The sequence below is a fragment of the Saccopteryx bilineata genome, chromosome 4 (assembly GCF_036850765.1).
Source record: "Saccopteryx bilineata isolate mSacBil1 chromosome 4, mSacBil1_pri_phased_curated, whole genome shotgun sequence".
Classification (NCBI taxonomy): Eukaryota; Metazoa; Chordata; class Mammalia; order Chiroptera; family Emballonuridae; genus Saccopteryx; species Saccopteryx bilineata.
Genome location: NC_089493.1, coordinates 191,663,104 through 191,676,401, shown reverse-complemented (window position 1 = coordinate 191,676,401; position 13,298 = coordinate 191,663,104). Strand labels below are relative to the sequence as shown.

Sequence of the window (13,298 nt, the reverse complement as noted above, 5' to 3'; positions counted from 1 at the left end):
TGGGGTGGGGGCTGGGCCTGATCCCTGGCCAGTCCACGGGGACTTATTTCTCCACTGGCTACACGCCGTAAGTATGTGGTTCTCAAGCTTCTCCTTGTAAAACACCTGAGGGGTATGACACACTCCCGAGAGTACCAGTAGCTACTGCAGTTGGGTGGGTAGGGGAGTAGGGAGGAGAGGTACACCTAAATCTTAATAGAATGGTATTTTGAAAAGTCAGTCTAGCCCTGGCCAGTTTGCTCAGTGGTAGAGCATCAACCTGGCGTGTGGATGTCCCAGGTTCAATTCCTTGTCAAGGCACATAGGAGAAGTGCCCAACTGCTTTCCCACCACTCCCTGTCTTGCTTCTCTCTCTCTTCCCCTCCTGCAGCCATGGCTTTATTGAAGTGAGTTCGCCCCAGGCACTGAGGATGGCCCCATGGCCTCTGCCTCAGGCACTAAGAAGGCTAGGTTGCTGAGCAATGGAGCAATGCCCCAGATGGGCAGAGCACTGCCCCCTAGAGGGCTTGCCAGTTGTATTTCAGTGAGGAGCATGTCCTCAATAAATGTGAGTTGGCCCTGGCTGGTTGGCTCAGTGGTAGAGCGTCAGCCTGGCGTGCAGAAGTCCCGGGTTCGATTCCTGGCCAGGGCACACAGGAGAGGCGCCCATCTGCTTCTCCACCCCTCCCCCTCTCCTTCCTCTCTGTCTCTCTCTTCCCCTCCCGCAGCCGAGGCTCCATTGGAGCAAAGATGGCCCGGGCGCTGGGGATGGCTCCTTGGCCTCTGCCCCAGGCGCTGGAGTGGCTCTGGTCGCAACAGAGCAACGCCCTGGAGGGGCAGAGCATCGTCTCCTGGTGGGCAGAGCGTCGCCCCTGGTGGGCGTGCCGGGTGGATCCCGGTCGGGCGCATGCGGGAGTCTGTCTGTCTCTCCCCGTTTCCAGCTTCAGAAAAATACACACACAAAAAAAATGTGAGTTACCTTCTTCTTCTACTTACTGTATCAGCACCAGGTAACAATTCCTGGGTCGTACGAAATAGCTATAAGGCTACGGCCCTTTGCCTAGTTACACAACACCTTACTTACACCCCTCCCCACCAGGAAAATAACTGGTTAACCGAGACATCACCACAGATAAAGTTCACATAATTTCATTTAAATATTGGCAAAAAGGGGTAGCCAGGAAAAAAACCTCTTCCGTGGCTGCTGTCTCATTCTATCTCATCAAGAGGGACATTTTCTATCGATTGCAGGACACTTATTTGCTGGTTAATGACCATGTTAAAATGTTTACATTTGTAAACCAGACTATAATGGAGATAGTTTGGCAAAATAAAACAACTAGAAGTATTATAAAGATATTTCCTAGATCTAGTGAAACTGGAAAACTTCAGAGATGGTATTTCCATAGAAAAACGGTATTATTCTTTTTGAAATATTTCCAGCAAGTATGTTTCCTTTAATGCATACTGTTACTATGATTTGCCGAGGTGAGTTTTTAAAAACAATATTAAACTTGGACCTAACTCATATTAGCCAGTCACAAAACACAGTTGACAATAAAGGAATTGTGGCTTTATTACTTATTATTGAATGCTCCTGGGAATATGACCTATCTGCACCTTGATTTCTCATTTTAAATTGGGAATAATACTGACTATGATATGATGAATGGAGAGTTCCTAGCAAGTTGCCTGGGACAGACTGGGAGCCCAGGTAATGGGGTTTCTCAGCATCGCAGAGCATTCACAAGGCAAACTAACACTATGATTAAAGGCTCCAGGGAGGAAATCAGAGGTTGACCATTTTTGGCTCTGACTTTGCCTTTTTTTCCTCCTAGTCTCTGGAAGAGCTAGCCTCCTTCTGAATTCTGCTTCATGGAGGTGAATGAACAACTCTGAGATTTCCCGAGGGAAGGTGGTCCTAAGGCCGGTGTACCACCCCACCCTCAGGGAAATACTCCTAGGGAAGAACTGATAGAGTCTCGGCAATGCCTGACCGGTGGTGGCCCAGTGGACAGAGCGTCAGTCTGGGACGCTGAGGTCCCAGGTTCAAAACCCCAAGGCCGCTGGCTCGGGAATGGGATCAACAACACGATACCATGGTCATGGGTGTGAGCCCAAGGTTCCTGGCTTGAGCAGGTGTCACTGGCTCAACCTGAGCCCCTTGGTCAAGGCACGTATGAGAAGCAATCAACGAACAACTAACGTGGTGCAACTATTATACAAGTTGGTACTTCTCATCTTTCTCCCTTCCTGTCTCTCTCTGAAAAAAAGAAAAAGGATCTTGCGGGACCAGTTGCTCTCAGAGCTATTCAGGGACCAGGCTGACTTTCCAGAAACTCTTTCTTAAGCCAGGTGACCAACACCAGTTACCTGCTGCAGGACATCGGGGTTCTGCTGCATGAAATGCAACAGCCTCTGACCGGCCTGGGCAGCCTCTTGGCATCGAAGCGGCTTCTTGCCCTCTTTCGCTATGTGCTTGAAGAGGTAGCTGACGATGTAGTCCAAGCTGGCACAGCAGCTGGAGGAGACAACTGTATCTGCATGAGGAAGAAACGAGGATCCATTTGCGTTACTGCAGCGTGTTTCATCTGATTAATTATAATGCTTCCATTAAAAAAAAAAAATCACTTTCTGGTGTCAAAGCACTTTTACCAAACTATAAATTCCTGAGGGCAGGGCTTTTGCTTTGCTTGTCTCTTTAAACCCAATGCCCACTACAGGACCTGGCACAGAGACACATTGCTAAGTATATGATTTCTGGATAGAACTGGATAGCACTGTCCATTTGTGACCTTAAAGACCCTCTGTTCAATTCAAGTGATTTTATTAAATATCTACCTGGTGCAAAGTGGTCTGGCCCAGGGGAATGCCCACCCTGGTGTCAAAGAGGTCGCAACTTAGACCCTACGTCAGTGTAACACCAGGCTATGTAAGGTCACTGACACACTGCAGTGAGGATTTTGAGGGGGACGCCACATTTGCATGGGGCTCAAAAAGAGTCTGGTGAAGGAGGCAGCACCAACGATGGCCTTGGCCAGATTATTCCAGCTAGCCATTAGGAAGAGAGATTAACACGAGCAGAGAGAGGAACACAACATATATAAATGTGGTAGAAAGCTATAGATTCTGGAGCCAGACAGCTCTGGGTTCAAGTCCCATCTTTTCCAATTACTTGTTGCACTGTTATTTTTTAATTTTTATTTTTTTTACAGGAACAGAGAGTCAGAGAGAGGGATAGATAGGAACAGACAGACAGGAACAGAGAGAGATGAGAAGCATCAATCATCAGTTTTCATTGTGACACCTTAGTTCATTGATTGCTTTCTCATATGTGCCTTGACCACGGGCCTTCAGCAGACCGGGTAACCCCTTGCTCAAGCCAGTGACCTTGGGTCCAAGCTGGCGAGCTTTTTTTTGTTGTTGTTCAAACCAGATGAGCCCACGCTCAAGCTGGCAACCTCGGGGTCTTGAACCTGGGTCCTCCGCATCCCAGTCTGACGCTCTATCCACTGCGCCACCGCCTGGTCAGGCTGCACTGTTATTTTTAAAGAAGCACTTTTCCTCTCTCATCACTTGTAAAATATAATACAGAGCTGAATGAAAAGAAAAAACTAGAAATCTTTATAATAACGACAGCTGATGCTTACCGAGGACTTCCTGTGGTAGTTACATGGAGTATTGTTTTAATCAGGGGTCCCCAAACTATGGCCCGCGGGCCACATGCGGCCCCCTGAGGCCATTTATCTGGCCCTCGCAGCACTTCCGGAAGGGGCACCTCTTTCACTGGTGGTCAGTGAGAGATGCAAAGCATGGCATCGCTCACATACAGTACTACTTCCAGTGACGTGGGATGCACGCCTCATGGCTCCGGAAGCACGTCACATCCCTTGTTACATCTAGCAGTGACAAATATGGAATCGGACATTGACCATCTCATTAGCCAAAAGCAGGCCCATAGTTCCCATTGAAATACTGGTCAGTTTATTGATTTAAATTTACTTGTTCTTTACTTTAAATATTGTATTTGTTCCTGTTTTGTTTTTTACTTTAAAATAAGATATGTGCAGTGTGCATAGGGATTTGTTCATAGTTTTTTTTATAGTCTGGCCCTCCAATGATCTGAGGGACAGTGAACTGGCCCCCTGTGTAAAAAGTTTGGGGACCCCTGGTTTTAATCCTCACGACAGCACTATAATAGTCACTTGTTCTCTCCACCAACAGGGGAGGAGGCTGAGAGACCAAGTGACCTGTCCAGTGCCACAGAGCTAAATGACTCTGGAGCCACGACATGGCAACAGACAAGGAGCTAGACTCCAGGTCTATACTCTTAACCACTAAGTTAAGAAAAAATTAAGCAAAAGTAGGTATGAAGGACAAATATACGTAAGCATCAAGCACCTTCCAAAAACATAGTGAGGACCAGAAAGACGCCCTCACCGGGAAGGCGGAGGCGCATTCGGGGAGAGGACTTCTGGTTTGAGGGGAAGAGCCTGGGGGTGCGCATAAGAGAGGAGGTGACAGAGTGGCACGGGGCCTGCTTGAGGACATCTACTGGGGGGCTGAGACATTTATATTTCATCTGAAAGGCAACAGAGGTGCATTATGGAAGGGTTTTTTTTCTTAGTAGGTGACATGATAGCACAATCATTTATTGATTCTCCTCTGTACACTAAAATGATCATTCCATGAACTTCTAAAAACAACTCTGTATGTAGTATGTGCTGTTATTTACATTTTTCAAATGAGAAAAATAAAGCTCAGAGAGAAGGAAATGATCCAGAATTCATGGTTTTGATTCCCAGTGTGACAGACACTGTTCAGGTCTTTCTGGCTAATGGTAACATGTAGACATGATCCTGGGGAGTTCATGGTTAGGGACAGAAACAGCAAGAGGAACAATTAGAAACACTGGGCGTGAGAAACATGGCCTCCAGGGTAGGCTCGGAAGAGAAGTAGACTGGGCAAGCAGGGCTGGGAGCAGCAGGCCACCAACCTCCTACGGTGACAGCTTCTCCCCCACCTGACTCAGCTCCGAGGTTCGGAGACACGTGTGCCCTTCAGAGATTAGAGGTGCTGCAATTAGCCGAACTGGTTCAAGACGGGGTCGGGAAAGCTAACCGGAAACACCTTTGAAAAGGTCTTGAATTGTGTTTAGTAAGGAAACCTGCAATTGATACAACGCTACAGTTTAAAAACCCTTTCACAGACACTGCTTTAAAAGAAACGACACCGTATATAGAGATAGCCTGGGGCCAGTTTTAAAATACAAACGTACGCATTTAAAGTACAGCATAAGGGTGTCAGCTGACACAGGACCACAAGGCGTTGGAGGAAAGTCTAAGAGATGGACAGAGACAAAGGTTGTAAGACCCTGTGGATCTATAGGCTTTCAAGAAAGGAGCCCCCCCTCCTTTAAAGCTATGGCATTTGATGGATCGATTAATTAATCGTTTACCTCGCCCCACTTGTTGAGCCTGGTTGCTTTTCCTTCACTTTTCTACCTTTCATGAAAGTAAATGAAGAAACTTCACATCTACAAAAGGAAGCAAGCAGGAAACAGATACGGTTCCCCTCCCAGTGAAGAGCAGTACGCTATCAATCACACAAAAATTATAAAGCCTTCACACAGGCTTGGTGACCACATGCCATGCAGGTTGCATTAGAAGGCTCCAATCTACTGAGTCAGCTATGAAAAAGCCAGGTAAACACTTTAGACACAGAGGTTGGAGCATATATCCTTGCAATAAAAGCAAGAAGAGCTTCCATTATGGCTGATTTATGGTTGGGGACTTTGAAAATAATAAATGTTATTTCAGGGTAGATCAGAAAGTGTGGAATCCTAAGGATCGAGGGGCGTTTGATCAAAAGCAGAATGAATAGTGCTGAGGACTCTATCATTACTGGTTTTCTTTATCTGCAGCTCAAGCTACTGTGTGAGATTCAAACAATGAAACTCTCCTGACATAAAAGAGCAAACAGAAGTCACAAACTTTCATAGTTTGTCCTAGTTCTTGGTGTTTAGAATCTTTTAAGAAGGATTCATCAGTAATTGAGACCATTTTGAACATACTTTTCATGCTTACTAGGCACTGTGTCCTCTGTGGCAACTTGTTTGGCACGGAAACCACACTTCTCCGGCCACTGGTCTCCCAGGAGGCACATGCATCAACAGCCTCTTGTCCACTAAGACCCACACCAGAGAGGGTGGTTCTTAAAAGTCAGCTGTGTAGGGAAGAGACGCTTAACTGAGAGTCAGAAGAAAGAAAACGGGGCTGACCGGAAATCTGGCTTGGACTCAGAATTTCTCACCATAGCAGAAGGGAGTGGGGAGGTCTCGGTAAAACATAGGTGTGGAAGGCGATTTCAGAAACAAAAGCCTGCAAGGGTGGTGCAGTGGGGTTGGCGGCAGGTGGGTCTAGATTTGAATCTATATTTTCTAGATGTTTGACTTTATGGAGCTTCAACTGGCACCTCTGCAAAATGTGCTTATTATCACCTATTCTGCAAGGTGGTGTGGGAGACTAACGAGATCAAGGACCCAGCAGCGCACGACACAAAGGGTTTCCCCTCCTCACTGACTGCTGCAGTCCCTCAGACGGCACGCCTGTCATTCTAGGTAGCTGATCCATAGCTTTCTTCTCTCGTTAGCATGAGTTCGGTTGGGGAAAATAATGTACAAGGTCCTCAAGTTTCTAAATACTTCCAGAATGTTTCACTCCCGTATCACACTATGTACTCTGTCCAATTCGAGAATGTGGTAAAAAATAACACACTCTCTTTACTAGTATGAACAGGTTAAACCTGGTGGCTCCCAGCTGGTCCCTTGTCGCCTGCCCTCGCGCTTCCTTGCTCCGCCTTTCATGCCATCCTTCACATCTCAGGATGCACCCCGTCCTCGCCACCGCCGGCCTTCAGAGGCTTTCCCCGATCGCTTCTTCTAAAAAAGCCACACTTAGTTATTCTCTAGTCATCACCCTATTTGAAATCTTTGTTCAGCACACATACCGTGACTTGACATTTCCGTGTGTGTGTGTTTACTGTTTATCTTTGCCCACAAGAATAGAAGCTTCACACGAGCAGAGAGCTCACCTATCCCGTTCCCGTCAGTATTGCTAAGGTCTAGAAATACCTGGTACATCGTTATGTGCGCACTTGGTACTGAATGAATGAATGAGTTGAGAGCAGCTTTTTGCAAGACCTGTGCTTGGTCTCTGGATGTAAGGGTATCAGGGTGGAAGTGGTGACGGCAGAATAAAAGCACAGAAAATATAATTAGTTTTCTTATTCATCTTTACCTCTCCCCACATTATAGCTGGCTCAAAGTAAAAATGCTAATAAATGATGATCAAAAACTTTGACATCATGTTAAGCATATTAAGCAAGTCACTACTCAATCACTGATTCAACTGTTCCGTAACTACCTCTTCTCACCTTTTCCACTGAAGCTGCAGGAGAACTGAAACCTCCTTATAACACAAGCGAAACCCATAAATGTCTCTTTGCAAATTTATCATTGTTGGAAAAAGGAGAAAGCTCAGTGGTTACTTGCAACATCTAAATAGCCCTCTTTCTTAAAAATACAAGGCACAATTTACCTGCCCGTTATCCAATCATTACAATACCATTTTGCAACAATATAAGAGACTGACGATAAAATCAAGAATACAAAAAAACCTATTTTTTCAAGGTACCTAGCCATCAAAACTGTGACCTTACCAGGTACATCCAGCAGGGTGGTAGGTGAAGAATGAATGAGTTTTAGGGTTAGAAACACTCCGAGATCAGATACTTATTAGTTGTATGACTGTAGGCAAATTGTTTCACTTCTTTGGGCCACAGCTTACCACCCATACAAAGAAGATAATCTTACCTAATTAATTCACTCAATAAATATTTATCGAGCACTTATTATATGTTAGATATTGGGAATAAAGTGGTGATCAGGACTGCTCTTCTCCTTCAGAGGAGACAATTAAGTAGGAAGTAAGGACAAACAGTGCTTTTCGAGTATTTAACCCAGTTTAGGTATGTAGAATGGTTCTGAGAACAAAGTAAAAACATGAACACATATGACACCACCTATGATAGCATCAGGCAGAGTAGGTGTCCATGGTCATGGTGATATAATAAGTGGCAGCACTGGAACTTAATCCCAAGTTCAGTATTCTTCCCATAATGCCACTTAGTCAAGACTCACCTGAGAACCTTGTTAGAATGCAGATTCCAGGCCTGGGACCACCTGTGAGAACAACACAGCCAGCTGCGACTAACTCAGAATCTTTTAGTATTACTATGATGTGAGATAAAAGATAAGGAAGCCAAACTGTACTAATAAAAGACATCAGTTTCTGTCCATGAAGGATTAACTGCTATGAGAGTTTTCCCTTTCGCCATAGAATAGAAAACAGAACAAAATATGTGAAAGAACATTTTTCTATTACTGCACACCGAATAGTACAGGACTACTGAACCCGAGAGGAGGGAAACAGGGAGGTAATACCTACACAACCGTTCAAGCTTGCTGCCCAAAGCAGTTTCCAGGCTACGGGTGAGGAAGGGGAACCAAACAGAGTCAAGTCACCACGTTCAGTGGAAGAGAAACAGCTGGAATCTGGGGAGGCTGAGGCATCCAGAACTTGTGGGGCACTAGGGAGTGAGAGCTCTTCAGGGAGAGAGTTCTGGAGATCTGCAAAGGAGTCCTCTCCACTCTTGAACAATCTAGCAGAGATACACAACACACGCCTAACTGGAGTTCCAGAAGGAATGGAGATGGGGGGACGAGGCAGAATGTAATTATTTGAAGGCAAACTGTGATATTACATGGAGATATAGATTGTAAACCCTAGAGTACCATTAAAATGAAGAAGAATGGCTAATAAACTGAGAGAGGATATAAAATGAACTCATAAAAAACAATTCAAATCAGAAGGCAGAAAAAAAAAAGAAGGAAGAGAATCAAAATAGGATAAAGAAAAACAAACAGCAATATTGAATTTTAAACTCAAACACAATGGTAGTTACATTAAATGTAAATGGTCGAAACACTAATTAGAAGGCAGATATAGATTTGACATAAAAATATGACCCAACTATATGCCCTGTGTCACACAAATACGTCCATGTGCTAATCGCCAGAACTTGTGACTGTGTTAGCAAAGGAGAATTCAAGTTGCAGACAGATTAGGGTTGCTAATCAGATTAAATAAAAATAGGGAGATAATCCTGGATTATCTGGGTGGGCCCAATGTAAACTCAAAGGTCCTTAATAGTGAAGGAGGGGCAGAAGTCAGAATCAGAGAGGGAGATGCATTATGGAAGAATGATCAGAGCGATAAAATGTTGCTGGCTTTGAAGCTGGAAACCAGGGGCCACGGGCCAAGGCATGTAGCTGGTCTGTAGAAGCCGGAAAAAGCAAGAAGATGGATTGACCCATGTCAATCCCATGTCTGATTTATGACCCAAAGAACTAGAAGAGAGAGAGAGAGAAGAGAAAAAGAACTACAAGATAATAAATTTTAATTGCTTTAAGCCACCAGGTTTGTAAAAACTTACAACGATAATATAAAATACCTGCTGTCTACAAGAATCTAATTTTAAACATAAAGACATGGATTAAAAGAAAATAATAAAAAAGAAAAGAGGCTAACAATGATCAAAAGAAAGCTGAAGGGGCCAGTGATATCAGGCGAAGTACACTTCAGAAGAAAGGATATTCCAGGGAGAAAGGTAATTTCATGATGATAAAGGGGTAAATTCATTATGGGGACATAGCAATTCTAAATATTTATATACCTAACAAGGAAGCTTCAAAATACTTTCGATAAAGACTGACAGAACTGAAAAGAAAAATGGACAAATCTATATAGTTAGAGACTTCAACACATCATTCTTGGGAATTCACAGAACAAGTAGAAAGAAACAAACAAGAAATCAGTGAGATGTAGAAAAAATCTGAACATTATTAATCAATTAGAACTGATACTTAGACAGAATGTTTTTCCAACAACAATGGAATACACATTCATTTCAAGTGCCTGTGGAACATTCACTGTATTTTGAACTATAGAAGATTCAATAAATGTAAAATTTATAACAATCATTAAGTATACTCTATTATTAAGTAATTCCACACAATGGAATTAAACTAGACTCAATAACAGAAAGGTATCAAGAACATTTCTGAATGTCTGGATATTAAACAATGTGTTCCTAAGTAACAACTCATTGGTAAAAGAAGAAATCAGCAGGGCAACTAGGAACTATTTTCAACCTAATAAAAAAAATATAAATATGAAAGTTTTGTGAAGTATAGCTATAGCAGTGCTTAAAGCATTAAATGAGTGTATTAGAAAAGAACAAAGGTCTAAAATCAGTGATCTAAGCTTCTGTTTGAAAACACTAGAACAGGAAAAGCAAAGTAAACTGAAAAAAGAAAATAATAAAGATCATAATAAAATCAATGAAATAAAAAATAGAAAACAGAGAAAAATCAATGAAAACTGAAAGCTGGTTCTTTGCCACTGATAAACCTAGAGCCAGAATGATTAAGAAAAAAAGAGACATTGCCAATGTCAAGGATGAAAGGGGACATCACTACTGACCCTATAGAAAACAAATTGTATAAAAGAGGACACTATGAACAATTTTATGTCAATAATGTCAGTAACTTCAGATAAAAAATGGACAAATTCTTGAAGATACAAAACACCAAATGCTACTCAAGATACAATAAATAACTTGAATTGTCCTATATTCATTCAAGACATTTAATTTTTAGTTAAGTATCTTGTAATAGAAGAAAAATCTAGGCCTAATGTTATACTAGAGAATTCTACAAATGTTTAATGAAAAATAACAATTCTATACAAAATTTGAAGAAAATGGACATGGAAATATTTAGCAACTCATTTTAAGAGAGCACCATAGTGACACTAAAATAAAGCAAAGATAGAGAAAAACAGAAAACGATAAAAGAACTACAGAAGAACGCAGAAGTAAAAGTCTGTGTCAAAATTTTAGCCAGTTGAATCCACATCAGGATGGCTAAGATAAAAAGGCTGATAATAACAAGTGTTGCCGAAGACAGGGCAACTAAAGCCTTTATACATTGTTAGGGGGAGCAAAATGGTACAGTCACTTTGGGAAACAGTTTGGCAGTTTTTTATGTTAAAAATATACTTAGCATATAACCTAGAAATCCCACTTCTGGGTACTTACCCAAGAGAAACAATATATGTCCACAGAAAGAGTTGTACATCAATGTTCAGAGTAGCATTATTCAAAGTAACTAAATAATGAAGATAGCCCAAATTTCAAACAGCTGGGGAATACATAAAAACAACTGTGGTAATCCATAAAATGGAATAACACTCGGTGATAGAAATGGATAAACTAATTCACAAAACAACAGGAATGAATCTCAAAGGCATTCTGCTGCTAAGTGAAATATGCCACACGCAGAAAATGATAAAAGTATACGATTCCACTTATATGAAATTCTGAAAAAGGCAAACTATCAAGAGAGAAAGTAGACAGTGGTTCCTTGGGGTTGGCTGAGGGAAAGGAAAGACTCATCAGATGGGGGCACGAGGGGGCGTCTGGTGTTGACAGAAGTGTTTTCTATCTTGGCTGTGGTGGTTTAAGACTGTGTATATACATTTTTCAGGGCTCACTGAACAGTTCACTTAAAATGAATGAATTTTATTATCTGTCAATTATACCATAATAAAGCTGATTAAAAAATAAACTGCATCAAATATAACAAAAGCATCTTCTCACTTGCAAGTAATAGTGATACACTCTTTCAGTTGGGTACACAAGCTTTCCCCCGTTCATCAGACGGTCATCTGAACGAGCAGGTACATGACGAGACCACAGTCAAGCGTCTCCTCTGGAAACCACGCGCTCCGTGCTACTTACCAAGAGTCGTGAGTCCCTCGGAGAGAGACGTGAGCACATAGAGCAGCACAGGAGGCTCTAGGTTGGTGACGAAGCTCATGTGGTCCTGAGTGAGACACTCCAGGAGCGGGTAGTAAGACTGGCTCAGCTTCCGGTATTGCTACAACACAGAGACACTGCATGTCACGCCACAGAGAAGCAGAGACATGTCACAGTCAGGTGGCAATGTTTATGATACTGGAAATGGTAAACTTAAATCAAAATATATAAAACAAATAACAGGGATTCTCAATTCAATCCAGCATTTAAAAGGTTCCTTTCCCACTTCTCTCTCTCTCTCTCTCTCTCTCTCTCTCTCTCTCTCTCTCTCTCATATCAGTGGGGGAAAAAAGTCCATGTCCAAAACAATTACAGAAATGCTTGTTAAAAATGCAGTTCTTTGATCCCCACATCAGACTCACTAAATGAGAAACTCTGGAAAGAGGTCCAAAAATCAGCATTTTTAATATGTACCCTAAGGAAGTCCCAAGCACCCTCAGTTTTGAGAATTGCCAAGTTAGAGGTCTGTCTGTTAGAAAAAAGACTGGAGACATTCTCAGAGCCACAACAGTTTTTTCTGGTGGCCCTCGACTGCAGGGAAGAGTCCCCTAATCAGGTGGCCGTAACAGAAGGCTGACCTGACTCAAGTGTCTCCTTTATAAGTTCTGTCACCAGCACCTTCAGTAGGTGTTCCATTCTACCAGAGAGAGGCTCCACCCCTTGGGCTTGAGGTCTGGCTCCGTTAAGACCAGCTTAGAAAGGGAGAGGAGGGGAGCACCAGTCCATCAGAGTGAAGGCCACCCCAGATCGTACTTGCGACCTCGGGCTGGGAAAGCCTGTCTCAGCCTGAGCATGCTTGGCTATGTACCGAAGTAATTACTGTAACCACACTGGGCACATACTAGCTTTTGTGTAAACAGGCAGAGATGTTTAAAACCAAAAGTCTGATCATGACACAGCCAAGGGGAGGAGCCTGGAACTTTGAATTTCCAACAAGCACCCTAGGTGATTCGGAAGGGCCTCAAAGTTTGAAAACCACTGACATTAATCAAAGAAACTGGATGGTAGAGGAGAAAGGGGACCTAGAGATCACTTTGTTTAATTTACTCATTTTGAAGGTGAGGAAATGAAAGCCTGGAGAAATAGAGAAGGTGATTTATCCACGCTAAACGCCTCGTGAATGGCAGAGCTGAGACCATGCACTAGGTCGCCCAGCGTCCAGGTCAGCAGTCCGTCCGTGCACCACACCAGACCGTCAGCGGACGTGGAGGCCGGACAGCCGGCGAAGCGGACGGAGCAGACCTGCAGGAGACCCGGCGGCCAACCCTGCCTTTTCTGCTGCAGGAAACACAGACCTTTGCTGACTTCTAAGTCTAGTT

At 43.2% G+C, this 13,298-nt stretch overlaps 1 protein-coding gene across 4 annotated transcripts in view; it reads right to left on the bottom strand.

Moving 5' to 3' along the window:
• RANBP17 (RAN binding protein 17) overlaps positions 1 to 13,298 on the bottom strand; it is a 270,646-nt gene that overhangs the window by 25,219 nt on the left and 232,129 nt on the right. For all 4 annotated transcript variants that reach the window (XM_066273253.1, XM_066273255.1, XM_066273254.1 and 1 more), the window contains 2 exons: positions 11,902 to 12,040; positions 2,353 to 2,519 (listed from right to left, as the gene is read on the bottom strand). In XM_066273253.1, the coding sequence (XP_066129350.1) occupies positions 2,353 to 2,519; positions 11,902 to 12,040 (306 nt within the window). The remainder of the gene's footprint in view (positions 1 to 2,352; positions 2,520 to 11,901; positions 12,041 to 13,298) is intronic.